This window comes from Euleptes europaea, chromosome 19 (assembly GCF_029931775.1).
Source record: "Euleptes europaea isolate rEulEur1 chromosome 19, rEulEur1.hap1, whole genome shotgun sequence".
Classification (NCBI taxonomy): domain Eukaryota; kingdom Metazoa; phylum Chordata; class Lepidosauria; order Squamata; family Sphaerodactylidae; genus Euleptes; species Euleptes europaea.
Genome location: NC_079330.1, coordinates 24,046,035 through 24,064,393, shown reverse-complemented (window position 1 = coordinate 24,064,393; position 18,359 = coordinate 24,046,035). Strand labels below are relative to the sequence as shown.

General features: G+C 52.2%; 1 protein-coding gene across 1 annotated transcript; it reads left to right on the top strand.

The window, feature by feature from the left end:
* The first annotated feature begins 3,146 nt into the window (after positions 1–3,146).
* On the top strand, positions 3,147–17,779 carry SCARF1 (scavenger receptor class F member 1). The gene is made up of 11 exons (XM_056864995.1): positions 3,147–3,256; positions 4,651–4,712; positions 6,151–6,252; positions 7,654–8,179; positions 10,889–11,107; positions 11,804–11,932; positions 12,314–12,417; positions 12,549–12,669; positions 13,126–13,250; positions 15,212–15,352; positions 16,962–17,779. The coding sequence occupies exons 1-11, from the start codon at positions 3,147–3,149 to the stop codon at positions 17,777–17,779; spliced, it is 2,457 nt and encodes an 818-aa protein (XP_056720973.1).
* Positions 17,780–18,359: the final 580 nt, after the last annotated feature.

The following is an 18,359-nucleotide window of genomic DNA, read 5'->3' as shown; positions in this document are numbered from 1 at the left end:
AGATCAGTTGTAATAGCATCTCCAGCTAGTACCTATAATCAAAGAAAGTAACATAATCAAAGAAAAGAAAAAATATAATGTTCAAATGAATATCTAAGAAGCTGTGTGTGCCTACAATTTAGCCATAAGAGCTGTATATATATATTTTGCCATAGACTTTCACAGCTCAAGTTTTTTGCTTTATCTGTATTGACAGTACCTGGAGGTTGGCAGCCCTATTTATATCCTACCCCTCCCCTGGCCACCAAGATCAAGTTAATTCATGCCATCATATTCCCTGTTACTATGTATGGGTGTGAAAGTTGGACATGGAAGAAAGCTGATAGGAAGAAAGTAGATTCCTTTGAAATGTGGTGTTGGAGGAGAGTGTTACGGATACCGTGGACTGCCAAAAAAACAAATCAGTGGGTTCTAGATCAAATCAAGCCTGAACTGACCCTAGAAGCTAAAATGACTAAACTGAGGCTATCATACTTTGGTCACATTATGAGAAGGCAAGAGTCACTGGAAAAGACGGTCATGCTAGGAAAAGTGGAGGGCAGCAGGAAAAGAGGAAGACCCAACAAGAGATGGATTGACTCAATAAAGGAACCCACGGCCCTCAATTTGCAAGGCCTGAGCAAGGCTGTCAAAGATAGAACATTTTGGAGGACATTGATTCATAGGGTCGCTGTGAATCAGAAGCGACTTGACAGCGCTTAACACACACACACACACACACACACACCTCCCCTGGGTCACAGGGCCCGGGGCGGCTCACAGCAGTTCCGAGAACAACGAACCGGCAACGATAACACATACGAAATCTTTAAAATACAAGATAGTAAGATAGTATCCTAAGGAACGCCAAAATAAAACATCAGTTAGCACCCAGCAACCTATATTCCAGACTGCTGTCAAAACCAGGCAGCACTGGTACAGTGGGAAATTGGCCTGGAGGTTTGGGGGTGGTGCCCCTGGAGGGGGGGAGTTTGGGGAGGGGTGTCCCTTAGAATCTACAGCTTGTGCAATTCTCCTATCCTCGATTTTACTTTGTGAGTTTCAGTTGGTCCCATGCCACACACCTTCTTATCTGAGCTATTCACAGAGTGCTTGGGAGGGCTGTGATTGGCTGCAGATGTAATATCCCAGGGTGCCCTGGTGCTTGGGGGGAGCAGTGTGGGAAGGCGCGGGGAGCCCCCCTTCCGAGGGCATCTATGAATTCTGTGTTAGAAGGCCAAGCAATGTGTCAACAAACCAAAAAGCTTTATTGTCGTGTGACAGCTTTATTGTCATGGAAAGCCCCTACGCATTTCGCTGTATCAGCTTCACCAGGAGGATCTATAAAAACATAACATTACAATAAATGTAACTAATAGAAGAACCACAGCTTTAAAACTATCACAAACCATTAAAATGAATGTTAATTAAAAAGCAGGATAAAATAAGCTCAAGAAAGGGCACATTAATCAAAATAAGATGAATAATCTACCAGTCACCTTGCATCTTTTTGTCCTTTTTTCATTTGCTAGAAGGCCTTATACTTAACAAATCTACAGTTCAGCCCATGCAAAGCAAATGATTGCTAAAAAAAGATCCAAGTCTGCAATGCAGAAATGCCTGAGGTTTCTAGGTGGGACTTGTGCTCTGGCCCTGACCAGTTGCCTCCCGCTGAATGAAGCATCAGTCGGAGCAGGAAAAAGGTGTTTCCTGTGAATTTGTTGAGGTGGAGAGTTTGAAAAGGAAGAGGGCAGGGGGGGGGAAATCTGCCCAGAATGCCTGGATGCCCCTTGAGGCACAGGCTGGCTCCTTGAAGAGTTAGTGAGAAGTATGACGTCAACCCGTTCTCAATGTCTGATGACGGAGAAGGACTTGAAACATTTGACATCAGATCAAGGGAGTGCTTCTTAGCATGTACAGAGTGCTTTCCCTATGCCTCTGCGACCAGCACTGATAACGAAGGGAAGGCCCACCGTGGCAACGAGTTTTCCTTGTTTGCTGGTGGGGCTGGGATAGGATTGTGGAGATGGCCTGTGGAGCTAGAGAATAGAGTTGCCAACCTCCAGGGGGTACCTGGAGTTCTCTCGCTATTACAGTTGATCTCTGGACAACCAAGATCAATTCACCTGGAGAAAAATGGCTGCTTTAGAGGATGGACTCTATGGAATTATAACCAGCAGAGGTCCCACCCCTCCCCAAATCCCACCCTCTCCAGGCTCCACCCCCATCCCCAAGTAAGAACATAAGAAAGGCCCTGCTGAATGAGACCAAGGCCCATCAAGTCCAGCAGTCTGTTCACACCGTAGCCAACCAGGTGCCTCCAGGAAGCCCACAAACAAGACGACTGCAGCACCAGCCTGCCTGTGTTCCACAGCACCCAATACAATAGGCATGCTCCTCTGATACTAGAGAGAATAGGTATGCAGCATGACTCGTATCCATTCTAACTAACAGCCATGAATACCCCTCTCCTCCATGAATATGTCCACTCCCCTCTTAAAGCCCTCCAAGCTGGCAGCCATCACCACATCCTGGGGCAGGGAGTTCCACAATTTAACTATGCGTTGTGTGAAAAAATACTTCCTTTTATCTGTTTTGAATCTCTCACCCTCCAGCTTCTGCAGATGATAATCTCCAGGTATTTCCCAACCCAGAGTTGTCACCCATATTAGGGAAGCCAGGGCCTCCATAAGTAGGGTTGCCTGGTCCCCTCTGCCACCGGCGGGAGGTTTTTTGGGTGGAGCCTGAGGAGGGCAGAGTTTGGGGAGGGGAGGGACTCCAATGCCATAGAGTCCAATTGCCAAAGCGGCCATTTTCTCCAGGTGAACTGATCTCTATCGGCTAGTGTTGTAATGGCAGGAGATCTCCAGCTAGTACCTGGAGGTTGGCAACCCTATTCATAAGCAGGTCTGTGCTTTTTGATGCTATGCCCTAGAAACGGTGCTCAGAAGCCGCCGTTTTGCCTCCTAGGCAGGGCCTGTAAGTCCCCGTGGGTGCCTCAGCTAAGAATAGCTGGGGGGGGGGTTCAGTGTGTGCATCCTGTCCCCCCCCCAAGTTCCCAGTTGACTTCCTCAGGAAAAAGCCAGGAGGAAATGGGAGGGAGAGGCACAGCTCTAGAGGGAGGCTGCTGTAGTGAGCAGGGAGTCTGTTCGGGCCCCGCAGAGACGATGGAGCGGCTGCCTTTCTTGGTTCTCTTCTTGCAGGTCCAGGGGCCGGGGATCGGGACATGTGCCTCTGAGCTGGACCCCAATGGGAAGCATGTCTGCAGGTCAGACAGGTAGGCCCTGTGGGGGCAGGCCCGTCAGGATGACCCAGCAGTCACCAGACTAGGTTTGCCAAATCCCTCTTTGCCACCGGCGGGAGGTTATTGGGGCAGAGCCTGAGGAGGGGAGGTTGGGGAGCAGAGGAGCTTCAATGCCATAGAGTCCAATTGCCAAAGCGGCCGTTTTCTCCAGGTGAACTGAACTCTATCGGCTGGAGATCAGTTGTAATAGCAGGAGATCTCCAGCTAGTAACTGGAGGTTGGCAACCCTACACCAGGCCAAAGAGGGGGGCTGCGAACTAACTTGGGCTGTCAGCTTCCTGGGGGGGTGGGGGAAGCAGGCATAGGCTAGGGATGCCAACTCCAGGTTGGGAAATTTCTAGACATTTGGCAGAGAAGCCTGGAAAGGGCTGGGCTTGGGAAAGGGAAGGACCTCAATGGGATACAATGCTGTAGAGTCCACCCTCCAAAGCAGCCATTTTCTCCAGGAGAACTAATATCTGTAGTCTGGGGATGAGCTGTAATTCCGGGGGGTCTCCGGGCTGCACCTGTAGGTTGTCTACCCTAGGCACAACCCAGGGGTGATTCACTTGCTCTGAGAACAAGCTGGGGAGCTTTGCAGGAGGTTGGCGGGTGAGTGTGATGCCATACTGCCTGTTGGTGGGGGTCCCCAAATTTCTGTTTCCGTGCCTCCTTTTGCACTGCATTTCCTACTGGTGGCCCTGAAGCCTACGTCAATCGTGTCCTCTGCTCCGTTTCAAAGATCCAGCAAGTGTCTAAAAAACCTCTTCTGCCGGTGATTTTAACTGTGACCCTGCCAAGGAGCTGAGCATGGTGTTCCGCTTGGAGTTGACGCCTTGGCTCTTACCAAATTTCTCCTGCTTTTGGGGACTTTGCAATAACTTTGTTCAGGAGCACAAAGAAGAAATAAAAATGTTTGGGGCCCTCCACAAGAAGCAGGAGGCAAGTGGCCGCCAGAGCTCCCAGAACAGAAATTTAAGTTTCTTGTGTGAGTTAGGGTTGCCAGGTCCCCTCGGCCTCCGGCAGGGGATCGGGTGGGAGGTAGGGTTGCCAGATCCAGGCTGGGAAACTCTTGGAGATTTGGGGGTGGAGCCTGGGGAGGACAGGGATCTCAGTGGGGTACAAAGCCACAGAGTCCACCCTCCAAAGCGGCCAGTTTCTCCAAGGGAACTGATCTCTGTCTTCTGGAGATGAGCTGTAACTCTGGGAGATCTCCAGGTCCCACCTGGAGGCTGGCATCCCCAGTGTGCATGTGGGGGTGGCCAAGGGGGGTTATCAAATATATGGAGCTGGCAAAGTGCCACATTTGTGTTCTCCTCCAAGCAGCAGTTGTGGGGCTAGAATAAAGAGGGGGCTTGTGACTCCCCCCTCTTTCTCATCCTTGCCAGCCACATCCAAGTCCTCACCTGTTGCCCTGGCTGGAAGCAAGAAGGCCAAGAGTGCACAGTCGGTGAGTGTGTGGGCTTTGGCCTCCCCCTGTCCATCTCTTTTTTCGTCTTTGTTCTACACCACTTCCCCCTCCTCTGCATTGCATTCAGCCTAAGCCAGGCACGAGAAAGCGCTTCGTGCTAAACAACCTCTCTGCTCAGCGAGGTGTAGTGGTTAAGAGCAGTGGTTTGGAGCGGCGGACGCTAATCTGGTGAACCGGGTATGTTTCCCCACTCCTACACATGAAGCCATCTGGATGACCTTGGGCTAGTCACACTCTCTAAGCCCCACCTACCTCACAGGGTGTCCGTTGTGGAGAGGGGAAGGGAAGGTGATTGTAAGCCGGTTTGATTCTTCCTTAAGTGGTAGAGAAAGTTGGCATACAAAAACCAACAAGAGCCAGTGTGGTTTAATGGTTAAGAGCGGTGGTTTGGAGCGGTGGAGTCTGATCTGGAGAACCGGTTTTGATTCCCTACTCCTACACATGAAGTCAGCTGGGAGACCTTGAGCTAGTCACAGCTCTCTCAGCCTCACCTACCTCACAGGGTGTCTGTTGTGGGGAGGGGAAGGGGAGGTGATTGTAAGCCAGTTTGATTCTTCCTTAAGTGGTAGAGAAAGTTGGCATATTAAAAAAAGCCCAAACCAAAACCAATTAACCAACTCTTCTTCTTCTTCATGTGGGAGGGCAGGAGGTAGGGTTGCCAGCTCCCGGCTTGGGAAATACCTGGAGACTTTGGGGCGAAGCCTGAGGAGGGTGGGGTTTGGGGAGGGGAGGGGCTTCAATTAGGGATATTGCCATATGGTCTATCTTCCAAAGTGGCCATTTTCTCCAGGTGAATTGATCTCTGTAGTCTGGAGATCAGCTTCAATTCCAGATCTCCAGGCCCCGCCTGGCAGTTGGCAACCCTAGAGGGAGGAGTGGGATTCTAGTAGGGTTGCCAACTCTGAGTTGGGAAATTCCTGGAGATTTGAGGGCGGAGAATGGGGAGGGCAGGGTTTGGGGGGTGGGAGGGACCACGTGGCGTCCACCCTCCAAAGCAGCAGTTTTCTCCAAGGTGAAGTGATCTTTGTTGTCTGGAGATCGGTTGTAATTGTGGGAGGTCCCCAGGCCTCACCTGGAGGTTGGCAAGCCTAAGCCAACATTTGGCAAGGGTAAGCAAGGAGGTGATGCCCCGACCTGGCTGGTCATGCCGGCATGACCAGAGTCCTGAAGCTTAGGATTGCCAGCTCCAGGTTGAGAAATACCTGGAGATTTTTGGGGCGGAGCCTGAGGAGGGCGGGGTTTGGGGAGGGGAGGGACTTCAATGCCATAGGGTCCAATTGCCAAAGCAGCCATTTTCTCCAGGTGAACTGATCTCTGTCGGCTGGAGATCAATTGTAATAGCAGGAGGTCTCCAGCCACCACCTGGAGGTTGGCGACCCTACTGAAGCTGCCTTGCGTCTTCTTGTGTCCTCAACAGCTCTATGTGAAGGAGCCGCTGCCTGCCAAGATGAGGAGGTGTGTGTGCGACCTGGTCTTTGCCGCTGCAAGCCTGGCTTCTTTGGAGCCAACTGTAATACACGTGAGTTTTGGTTGGGGGGTATGCAAACGAAGCAGGAAGTGAGTAATTTCTGGACTGACAAAGCCCCATGCAGCTGTGAGATCTGCAGAATTCCTCCCACGCATTTCTTGCCAGGGCCTGCAGCTTTGCGGGTAGGGTTGCCATACCTGGAGATTTGGGGGGCTGAGCCTAAGGAGGGCGGGGTGTGGGAGAGGAGGGACTTCAATGGAGTATAATGCCATAGAGTCCACCTTCCAAAGCAGCCATTTTCTCCAGGTGAACTGATCTCTGTTGCCTGGGGAGGGGCTGTGGCTCAGTGGCAGAGCACCTGCTTGGCATGCAGAAAGTCCCTGGTTCTATCATCGGCATCTCCAGTTAAAAGGAGTAGGCAAGTAGGTGATGTGAAAGACCTCTGCCTGAGACCCTAGAGAACCACTGTCCATCTGAGTAGACAATACTGACTTTGATGGACCAAGGGTAGGGTTGCTGAGACAAATCCTGAGGCAGAAGGACTCCCATGAACCACAACTATATTATCAAAAAGCTAATAGAACCATAGGTTACAAAAAATACACATCAAAGAATCTTGACACTGAAATATACACAATAAAGAATCTTAACAATAACCAAACTAATGCACTTGAACTGTGGAACATTCACCCATATAGTAGTAAATAGGATTTGCTCAGCTATTGTTTGTGCACAGAGGTGTCACACTTTTGCTAACCTCCAGGTAGTAGCTGGAGATCTCCTGCTATTACAACTGATCTCCGACTGACAGAGATCAGTTCACCTGGAGAAAATGGCCGCTTTGCCAATTGGACTCTGTGGCATTGAAGTCCCTCCCCTCCCCAAACCCCGTCCTTCTCAGGCTCCACCCCAAAAACCTCCTGCTGGTGGCAAAGAGGGACCTGGCAACCCTAGGCCCACGAACCAGCCATCCACCCCCCCACTCTCAATCTGGGCTGGGGAGGCATGGCCCGGCCCAACCAAGTGACATTTATGTCATATCTGTCCCTCATAACAATATAGTTCGAACACCCCTGTTCTAGAACGCGCGTGTCAAGAGTGCATTTCCGCCCAGGAGATAGACTAGGGTTGCCAACCACCAGGTACTAGCTGGAGATCTCCTGCTATTACAACTGATCTCCAGCTGATAGAGATCAGTTCCCCTGGAGAAAACGGCCGCTTTGGCAATTGGACTCTGTGGCATTGAAGTCCCCCCCATCCCCAAACCCTGCCCTCCTCAGGCTCCGCCTCCAAAAAACCTCCCGCCGGTGGCAGAGGTCTTTGGTCATTTTTTGGTCATTCCTAAGAGACTTCTTCCATTCTGGCTTCCAGCTCAGAGGCTGTCATTTGGTGGAGTCAAGGAAAGTAGGATCTTCACCATACTTCCTTCTCGCCCTCTCCGTTCCCTTGCAGGCTGCCCTGACGAATACTGGGGGCCCGACTGCAAAGAGAGCTGCCTTTGCCATCCCTATGGGAAGTGTGACCCAGCCAGCGGAGAATGCTCCTGCCACCCTGGCCGATGGGGGGCGCTCTGCCAGTTCACCTGCCAGTGTGGGCCCAACGGCCACTGCAACCCCGTCACGGGTGCCTGCCGCTGCAAGCCAGGCTGGTGGGCACCGGACTGCAAGAGGCAGTGCCAATGCAACCTGGGGGGTTCTCGCTGCGATCCTGCGACCGGCCGCTGCCTCTGCGACCCAGGGTGGTGGGGCAGGAAGTGCTCCTCTACCTGCCACTGCAGCCACTCGCCCTGCGCCCAGGAGTCCGGCCGGTGTGAGTGCAGGGCCGGGACGTGGGGGGCATCCTGCCAACACCAGTGCCAGTGCCTGCGTGGGACCTGCAGCCCCCTAGATGGACAGTGCGCCTGTGATGCTGGCTACCAGGGCCAGAGGTGTACGGACCCCTGTCCTGCCGGGACCTTTGGGCCACAGTGCAGATACAGGTGAGTGGCTGGGAAAAGAAAACCCATTTCAACCCCAAAAACAGAACTGGTACTGCTGGACCAGCCCCTCTTCAGAGGCAAAGAGGCTAGCAAGAGCAATCCAATTGCAAAAATATTGCCCTTGTTGACCAGAGTTTTTAGACATTCAGATGATTTTATTATTAAATATTTACTTGAGGATAAAGTTGCCAGCATTTCCTACACAGTGGCAAAGTTTTGTTACATTGCCACTAGAGTGTGAAGAGCTCGGGTTAGCATATAAAAATTGTAATCCTGGCTCTGTATTGATCAATTTTTAATAATTGCTGGTCAAATGACCATAAATAAATAAACTGAACTGAACTGTTGCAAAAATAGATGCAAAATGCCCATTGGTCTGAATGGGGTTGGAATGTATGACAGGGATTCTTAATTTTGGGGAGGGGTTGTGGCTCAGTGGAAGAGCCTCTGCTTTGCATGCAGAAAGTCCCTGGTTCAGTCCCTGGCATCTCCGGTTAAAAGGATAGAATGTGGATGTGGACAGAATCGAGTGGGTGCAGAGGAGAGCGACGAGGATGATCAGGGGCCTGGAGACCCAAGCCCTAGGAGGAAAGGCTGAGGGAGTTGGGAATGTTCAGTCTGGAGAAGAGGAGGTCGAAGGGAGACATGATAGCTCTCTTTAAGTGGAGAGAGTGGACAGGGAGACGTTTTCCTCCCTCTCCCATAATACTAGAACATGGGGTCATCTGCTAAAGCTGGAGGGTGAGAGATTCAAAACAGATAAAAGGAAGTATTTTTTCACACAACGCATAGTTAAACTGTGGAACTCCCTGCCCCAGGATGTGGTGATGGCTGCCAGCTTGGAGGGCTTTAAGAGGGGAGTGGACATATTCATGGAGGAGAGGGGTATTCATGGCTATTAGTTAGAATGGATACTAGTCATGCTGCATACCTATTCTCTCTAGTATCAGAGGAGCATGCCTATTATATTAGGTGCGGTGGAACACAGGCAGGATGGTGCTGCTGCAGTCGTTTTGTTTGTGGCTTCCTGGAGGCACCTGGTTGGCCACTGTGTGAACAGACTGCTGGACTTGATGGGCCTTGGTCTGATCCAGTAGGGCCTTTCTTATGTTCTTAAGTATCTGAAGGGCTATCACTTAGAGCAAAGCTTCTTGAAGGGCTGTCATATAAAGGAGGGTGCCGAGTTGTTTTATGTTGCCCCAGAAGGTCGGACCAGAACCAACGGGTTGAAATTAAATCAAAAAGAGTTTCCGTCTAGACATTAGGAAGAATTTTCTAACAGTTAGAGCGGTTCCTCAGTGGGACAGGCTTCCTCGGGAGGTGGTGAGCTCTCCTTCCCTGGAGGTTTTTAAAGCAGAGGTTAGATGGCCATCTGTCAGCAATGCTGATTCTATGACCTTAGGCAGATCATGAGAGGGAGGGCATCTTGGCCATCATCTGGGCATGGAGTAGGGGTCAATGGGGGTGTGGGGGGGAGGTGGTTGTGAATTTCCTGCATTGTGCAGGGGGTTGGATTAGATGACCCTGGTGGTCCCTTCCAACTCTATGATTCATAAACTGTGGGTGGGGTTGCGTAACTGAATGTGGGGGTTGTGAAAAATTTGGCAACAGTAAAAGAATTGTTTTAAAATACATTTCTTTATGATTTATTATCAGTAAATGTTTGATTTGTATACCTATTTTATATACCTATATACCCTGGGTCATGTAAAAATTTCTCAGGCGAAAAAGGTTCACGAGTGGAAAAAGTTTAAGAAGCCCTGACTTAGAGCAGGGCCGGGAGCTGTTCCTGTTGACAGCAGAGGACAGGACTCACAATAATGGGTTTAAATTGCGGGCGGAAAGGAACCGGCAGGATATTAGGAATCTTATTTTTTTACAGTAAGAGTTGTTTGACAGTGGAATCAGCTACCTAGGGAGGTGGTGAGCTCCCCCTCACTGGCCGTCTTTAAGCAGAAGCTGGACAGGCACTTGTCAGGGATGCTCTAGGCTCCTGCATTAAGCAGGAGGTTGGACTAGATGGCCTTTTTGGCCCCTTCCAACTCTGTGATTCTATAATAAGGGTAGGAGGTAATGCACACTGGATCTCCAGTGGCTCATCAGAAGCCCTGCTGGGAAAGTGGCCTACCTGGCCCCACCCACTTTCTAAAACGCTTGGTGGGAACCAGGAAAGGTGTTGGCAGGCACCATGGCACCCATGGGCACTAAGTTGGGGACCCCTGCCCTATCCATTTTTTCTGAGGAAGAGTTATGTAGCCCTAGGAACCTTGTAGTGTTTTTAAAAGCATGGCTTGGCCCAGCAGATGTCGTTCCGTGGCACTGATCCTGCTACCAACACTGAAGAAGAAGAAGAGTTGGTTTTTATATGCCAACTTCCTCTACTTCTTAAGGAAGAATCAAACCGGCCCACGATCACCTTCCCTTCCTCTCCCCACAACCCTGTGAGGTAGGTGGGGCTGAGAGAGCTCTCAATAGAACTGTGACTAGCCCAAGGTCACCCAGCAGGCTTCATGTGGAGGAGTGGATCCGGTTCACTAGATTAGCCTCCCCCGCTCATGTGGAGGAGTGGGGAATCAAACTCGGTCCTCCAGATTAGAGTCTACCGCTCCAAACCACCCCTCTTAACCACTGCACCATGCTGGCTCTCCAGGGGGTCACTTGGGCTGAATCCGTGTGGCTCCTGACAGCCCTTCCCCTCTTTTCACGCAGCTGCGGCCACTGCAAGCAGAGACAGCCCTGCTCTCCAGTAGATGGCTTTTGCCTGGCCTGTGACGCTGGCTGGAATGGGACCCGCTGCAACCAGCCCTGCCCGCCAGGGCGCTATGGGGAAAACTGTGCCCAGCTCTGCCCCCGCTGCTACCAAGGGGAAACTTGTCACCCCCAAACAGGGGAATGCCAGAACTGTGAACCGGGCCTGCGAGGTGCCAGGTAGGGACCCAGCTTGCCCCTCGAAATGTGGGCCCAGGCCCTGCCACACCTGTACGATAGCTGGGGCGACTCGATGTGTACAGTTTTGGGAGAATATTTGATTTTACTGTAATTTTAAAAAATGTAAATAAAGAAACAGTTTGCATTGTTAATTACAAGTTAAAGTTGTATTTCAGCTGTCTGAAGATCATTTGTTGAAGCCCCCCTAAATTTCTGGGGAGCCCCCCTAAATTTCTGGGGAGCCCCTCCCTGTGATGTCACTGGCTCCTCCCTATGATGCCGTAGCAATGTCTCTTGCCCAGCCCCAGGAAATTGGGAAGTCTATGCCCCTGGTGTGCACCGCCTCACAAGGAAACAAGGTAGCCCTTGTGAGCCATTGAGAAAGATGTAGTGAGGCCAGGGGGGGTGGAATAGGATGGGGGGGCAGGCCCAGTGATTTGGTGTGGCCTGCCAAAGAACAAATGCTTCCCCCCACCCTAGGAATGACAGCGTCCAGGTGGGACCTGGGAATCCCCCCAGAATTACAACTCATTTCCAGACTACAGAGACCAGTTCCCCTGGAGAAACTGGCTACTTTGGACTTGAGGATGGACTCTGCGGCATTGTACCCCACCCCTGGAACCTAGTAGGGCGGTAGCGATAGTCTAGTCGCTTCAAGGAAAGAGGCTCTCTCCTGCCCCCTCTCTCTCCCTGCAGGTGTGACCGGCCCTGTCCACCGGGCTTGTTTGGGAAGGGCTGCCGCCTTGTCTGTCCGAGCTGCTTCAATGGGAGCTGTGATCCAGTGTCTGGGACGTGTGTGTGCAAGGCTGGGTACTGGGGCACCAGGTAAAGGGGGGTGTATGGAGCCCCGTGGCACAGAGGGGTAAGCTGCAGTACTGCAGTCCAAGCTCTGCTCATGACCTGAGTTCGATCCCGACGGGAGTCGGTTTCAGGTAGCCGGCTCAAGGTCGACTCAGCCTTCCATCCTTCTGAGGTCGGTAAAATGAGGACCCAGCTTGCTGGGGGTAAAGGGAAGATGACGGGGGAAGGCACTGGCAAACCACCCCGTAAACAAAGTCTGCCTAGGAAACGTCGGGATGTGACGTCACCCCATGGGTCAAGAATGACCCGGTGCTTGCACAGGGGACCTTTACCTTATGGAGTCGGGGGAGAGCAGCAGCTTTGGCTTCAGCTTGGAACTTGCCCTGCCTTTCTGTCTTCTCGCAGCTGCAACCAGACCTGCCCGGAAGGATTTTATGGGTCTAACTGCTCCGAGATCTGCCGGTGCCCTGGGAAACTGTGCCACCCCTCTTCTGGGGACTGTCAGTGGGGTGAGTGGCCTTTTGTCTCATGGAACCTGGGGCTGACCCCAGTTTGAATTCGCAGTGTGGAGGTGGCTCGTGCCTGCTGGAATCCTGGGGGTGACCGTCCCCGCTCTGCCTGACTTCTGTTCTTCCTCCAGGAGGCCAGAGACGAGAAGTCCTTCTAGCGGGCATCCTGGCCCCGCTGGTGGTGGTGCTGCTGCTTGTCTGCATTTGCTGCTGCTTCTGCTGCCGGTCAGCTCCAGTGGCCACCCACGACAGGTACTTGCATCGAGCATCCACTGTGCCAGGTGCTAAGCGAAACCCCTGCCTAAAGAGCCAGCGTGGCGTAGTGGTTAAGAGCAGTGGTGCGGAGCCTGATCTGGAGAACTGGGTTTGATTCCTTACCCTTCCACATGAGCGGCGGAGGCTAATCTGGTGAACTATATTTGTTTCCCCACTCCTACACACAAAGCCAGCTGGGTGACCTTAGGCAAGCCACACTCCCTCAGCCTCACCTACCTCACAGGGTGTCTGTTGGTTGTGGGGAAGGGGAGGTGATTGTAAGCCGGTTTGATTCTCCCTTAAGTGGTAGAGAAAGTCGGCATATAAAAACCAACTCCTCCTCCTCCTCCTCCTCCTTCTTCTTCTTCTTCTTCAACATGACTCTTGTATCAGCTCTTGTATTCCTAGCGCATTACCAGTGTGAAACCCACTTCTGTTAATTCCTTTTCCTAGGGTGACAGCTGCTGATGGGGACCCAGTCTCCCAGGTGAAGCACCACATGCAGGGGGCGCTGGCCAACCTCCGCTCCACCTTCCCCTGCTTCTCTTTGGGGGGCTACAAGCTTCCACGGGTGACAGGTGAGCAGAGGGCCAGCCCAAGCCAGGCCAGGTCTTTTGGCTAAGTAACAGAGCTTAGTATTTGTTGTAAACACACCTGTGAAAAAGCCCAAACACATTTTGAGAGCCTCTAAAACATATCTAAAGCTGTGTAAATAAAGGCATTGTGTCCCAGGCCATGGATTGTGGCTGGCCTGACACCGTGGTCCTGCAAGAGCTAAGATGAGACTGAGAGCCAGCGTGGTATAGTGGTTAAGAGCGGTGGTTTGGAGCGGTGGACTCTGATCTGGAGAACCGGGTTTGATTCCCCACTCCTTCCACATGAGCGGCAGAGGCTAATCTGGTGAACTGGATTTGTTTCCCCACTCCTATACATGAAGCCGGCTGGGTGACCTTGGGCTAGTCACACTCTCTCAGCCCCACCAACCTCACAGGGTGTCTGTTGTGGGGAGGGAAGGTGATTGTAAGCCGGTTTGAGTCTCCCTTAAGTGGTAGAGAAAGTTGGCACATAAAAACCAACTCTTCTTCTTCTTCTTCTGTGCAGGGACATTTCTCCGAGGTCACCCCCGCCGACTGCTTCGGGCTTCCTTTAGATTATGCCTTTTCCGCTTGTCAGAGGTTGCCTCACTCTCCTTGCACATTTTGCCCGCATTGTCCAGATTCTGGCTAAAACAACATCTGAAAAACACAGGCAAAATGCACAGGGAGAGCAAGGCGATGTCTGACAGGTGGACAAGGCATGCATAATGAAATGGAAACCCCGAAGCAGTCGGCGGGGGTGACTGCAGGGAAATGTCTCTCCATAAAAAGCCTGCGAATCTGAGATAGACCAGCAGGTGGCACTCTAGGCCAGGGCAGCATCAGGCACTGCGCTCCCAACTGGATTCGGCCCCAGTCCCGTGGGTCTTTTGCAAGTGTCTGGAATTTCCTAAATGATTTCCCTACCTTGCTCCCTGCGCAGGGATATACACCAAGCTTGGAAGGAGGTCCCCAGGTCACAGCGGGAGGGATCAAGAATTTATTGGATTTATTTAAAACATTTTTAGCCAACTTTCTATCTTGTGGAACTCAAGGCGGCTTACAGCAATCTGGGTACCCATTTGACCGACCTCGGAAGGACGGAAGGCTGAGTCGACCTTGAGCCGGCGACCTGAAACCGACTTCCGCCGGGATCGGACTCAGGTCGTGAGCAGAGCTTGGGACTGCAGCACTGCAGCTTACCACTCTGCGCCACGGGGCTCCTAACAAGTTAGGTTTCTTTTACTCTTGTGACTTAGGAGCAGGAGCAAAGCATACTTTGCCCCCCATCCTTTCCTCCCTGTTGATCAGGAGCTGATGCTGTGCTGGGTAACAGCACAAACAAGTCTGACCTTTACCAGAGGTCCCTCAGGCCGACAGGGCACGTTCCGCAGGCAAGACATGGCTGGCAGCCCCCTTCTTGGCTGGCGAGATCTGAGGTGGAGTGGGCAGGAGAAGCGGCCTGTGCTTGGGGGCAGGGCTCAGGGGGGGGGGTCCACAGGGAAAGGGCCTTTTGGCCTAGCCAGCATTGTGTAGTGGTTAAGAGCAGTGGACTCTAATCTGGAGAATCGGGTTTGATTCCCCACTCCTCCACATAAGCGGCGGACTCTAATCTGGAGAACCGGGTTCGATTCCCCCCTCCTCCACATGAGCGGCGGACTCTAATCTGGAGAACCGGGTTCAATTCCCCACTCCTCCACATGAGCGACACAATCTAATCTGGTGAACTGGGTTGGTTTCCCCACTCCTACACATGAAGCCAGCTGGGTGATCTTGGGCTAGTCACTGTTCTCTTAGAGTTCTCTCAGTCCCACCTACCTCACAGGGTGTCTGTCGTGGGGAGAGGCAGGGAAGGCGATTGTAAGCCGATTTAAGGCTCCTTAAAGGTAGAGAAAATTGGGATTTAAAAACCAACTCTTCTTCTTCTCTTTTCTTTTATGCCTCTCTCCCTCCCACTCGGGCAGTCTCCCACCACGATGCAGAGATCCCCTTCACCCCCAGCTTCCTCGAACCCCCGTCTGCGGCCTGGCCCATTGACAGCTCTTTCTCTGACATGGACACAGATGAGGACGAAGCTCCAGCCTGCCACCACCCTACCAGTGAAGGTACAGTTGTGTGCAATGGTCAACCAAAACGATCAGGGGGCAAGAGTGACAGCCCTGTGAGGAGCGGTTGACATGCTTAGGGCTGTTTAGCTTGGAAAGAAGGCCGTTAAGGGGAGACGTTATAGAAGTCTATAAAATTATACATGGTATGGAGAGAGTGGACATGGAGAAACTTTGTTCCATCTCTCATAACACTAGAACACGGGGTCATCTGCCGAAGCTGGAGGGTGAGAACAGGTAAAAGGAAGTATTTCTTCACACAACGCATAGTTAAATTGTGGAACTCCCTGCCCCAGGATGGGGTGATGGCTGCCAACTTGGAAGGCTTTAAGAGGGGAGTGGACATGTTCATGGAGGAGAGGGCGATTCATGGCTACTAGTAAAAATGGATACTAGTCACGATGCACACTTATTATCTCCAGGATCAGAGGATCATGCCGAATATATTAGGTGCTGTGGAACACAGGCAGGATAACGCTGCTGCAGTCTTCTTGTTTGTGGCCTTCCTAGAGGCACCGGGTTGGCCACTGTGGGAACAGTCTGATCCATCATGGCCTTTATTATATTCTTACATTCATTTCGCTCAGCTCGCATTTAACTAGCTCCCTGGGGAAAGGAGCTTGTGGGCTGCAGAAAAGTGCCAATGCCTCACTTCAGTTTTCTGCCTTCTGCCTCACCCCCCCCCCCCAAGTATCCAAAACCCTTGAGGAATCACCTAAAATGATTAGGGGACTAGAGCAACTGTCCTATGGGGAGCGATTAAGACACTTAGGGCTGTTTAGCTTGGAAAGAAGGTGGCTAAGGGGAGACATGATAGAGGTCTATAAAATAGAGGCCTATAAAATTATGCATGGTTTGGAGAGAGTGGACAGGGAGAAGTTTTTCTCCCTCTCCCATAATACTATAACGCGGAGTCATCTGCTGAAGCTGGAGGGTGAGAGATTCAAAACAGATAAAAGGAAGTATTTTTTCACACAACACATAGTTAAATTGTGGAACTCCCTGCCCCAGGATGTGGTGATGGCTGCCAGCTTGGAGGGCTTTAAGAGGGGAGTGGACATATTCATGGAGGAGAGGGGTATTCATGGCTATTAGTTAGAATGGATACTAGCCATGCTGCATCCCTATTCTCTCTAGTATCAGAGGAGCATGCCTATTATATTGGGTGCTGTGGAACACAGGCAGGATGGTGCTGCTGCGGTGGTCTTGTTTGTGGCTTCCTGGAGGCACCTGGTTGACCACTGTGTGAACAGACTGCTGGACTTGATGGGCCCCGGTCTGATCCAGCAGGGCCTTTCTTATGTTCTTATTATGTTCTTAAATGGAACCTTGCTTTACAGTTCCATCCAACCCCTGCTTAACTGCAGGCTCTACACCTCGTGTTGCCAACCTCCAGGTGGTAGCTGGAGATCTCCTGCTATGACAATTGATCTCCAGGCAACAGAGATCAGTTCACCTGGAGAAAATGGCTGCTTTGAAAGGCAGACCGTATGGAATTATATCCTATTAAAGTCCCTCCCCTCTCCAATCCCCGCCCTTCTCAACCCTATCTACACCCTAGGGAAGGCTAGCTTAGCAGCTTCCTGACCGGCCCACCCTTTTCTTTCAGCTCCAGACTCTGAGCCACAGCTGGGCCTCCTCCCTGAGGTGCCAGCCTTGAATCTGGAGCCCTTTGCCATCCCTCGCACGTCCAGCATCGCCAAGGCCAAGAGGCCCTCCGTGTCCTTTGCCGAAGGCACCTGCTTTGGCCCCCAGAGTCCCAGAGGCTCCACAGAAACGGTCCACCTCGCACAGAAGCCAAAGGCAGCCCGGGGCTTCTCCCAAGTCGCCTTGCTCCACCAGCCTGCCCTGGGCCGTGAAGAGGACAATTCGCCCGAGTGCTGCTACGAGAACTTGGAGGCTGCCTCATGGATGGAAGAGGGCCACAAGCCCTCGCCGCGGAGCACCCCGGGGGGCCACAGGAAACGAATCTCCGGCTCCCGGAACGTGGCCCAGCGCGTGGAAGCCCTGGAGGCCGCCTTGTCCGCTCAGGGCAGAGAGCCGAGCATCACCACCATTTATGTGATGGTGGGCAAAGGCCCAGAGCAACAGCCGGGGAGCCTGCAGAGGGAGGGGCCCAAGCTCGGGCAAAGCATTGAGGGCCTCCAGGTGCCCCGCAAGAGGAACCCAGACTCAGACAGAGGTACTAGGGGGCAGCAATCCCCAGGCAAGCCTGACCTAGAATCCAAGTCTACCGAGGCTGAGGCCCAAGGCCTTCTGGGAAGACGGCCTGCTCTTCCCTGCGAGGAGGCTGGACAGAATCAGGGTCATAGCCAAAGCCACAGCCAGCCAAAGATGGAAACTGGAGAAGACGTCTCCAAAGAGGAGTCCCACGAGCCAAAGTATGAGAACGTCTCTGGGTTGGTCCAGCTTCCCATCGCAACCTAAAGCCTTCATCCCAACTTTACAACAACCACGAAGAAGCAGAGGTGGCCTGGGGAACAGCCTGTGCTGGAAGCTGGACATTCTGATAGTTGGATTGCCCGGGAGGAGCGCAGCCATCTCCCTTACCCTCTGGCCCCTTCTCCTTTACCCCTGATGAGACACAACCCTCCAGGAACAGTGGTCTGGGCAAAATGGACCCATAGGACTGAATGCTTAGGCCAGCTGTGGCAACTCTGGTGTAGACCCCTTCTTGTGCTTGAGAAACGGAGGCAGGACAGCAGCAGAAGAGGCTGAAGAAAGAGGTTGCCATCTGTGCATAGCTTCCATTCCCCACCCCGAGTGGGCAGTCTTAGATACCGCCCGGCTACCTGCACACCCCACCAGCCGGTTGGTTGAGAAACAGGGCCGGGTGCTCCAGCCGCATGGCATCCCAGCTTGGTCTTCTTAGACCTCCCACAAGTTGAACGAGTTAAAGAACTGTTTCAGGGAGTAGCTGTGTCAGCCTGCAGTACAACAGCTAGATTCGAGTCCAATAGCGCCTTCGAGACCAAAGTTATCCCCCCCTCCAAATCTTGTGTGTGTG

Excerpts from the sequence above, each read along its gene's own strand:
- SCARF1 (XM_056864995.1), top strand. The coding sequence starts at position 3,147 with ATGGAGCGGCTGCCTTTCTTGGTTCTCTTCTTGCAGGTCCAGGGGCCG. Across the intron at positions 12,670-13,125 it reads CCAGTGGCCACCCACGACAG|GGTGACAGCTGCTGATGGGG; the intron begins GTACTTGCATCG and ends TCCTTTTCCTAG. Across the intron at positions 15,353-16,961 it reads CCACCACCCTACCAGTGAAG|CTCCAGACTCTGAGCCACAG; the intron begins GTACAGTTGTGT and ends CTTTTCTTTCAG.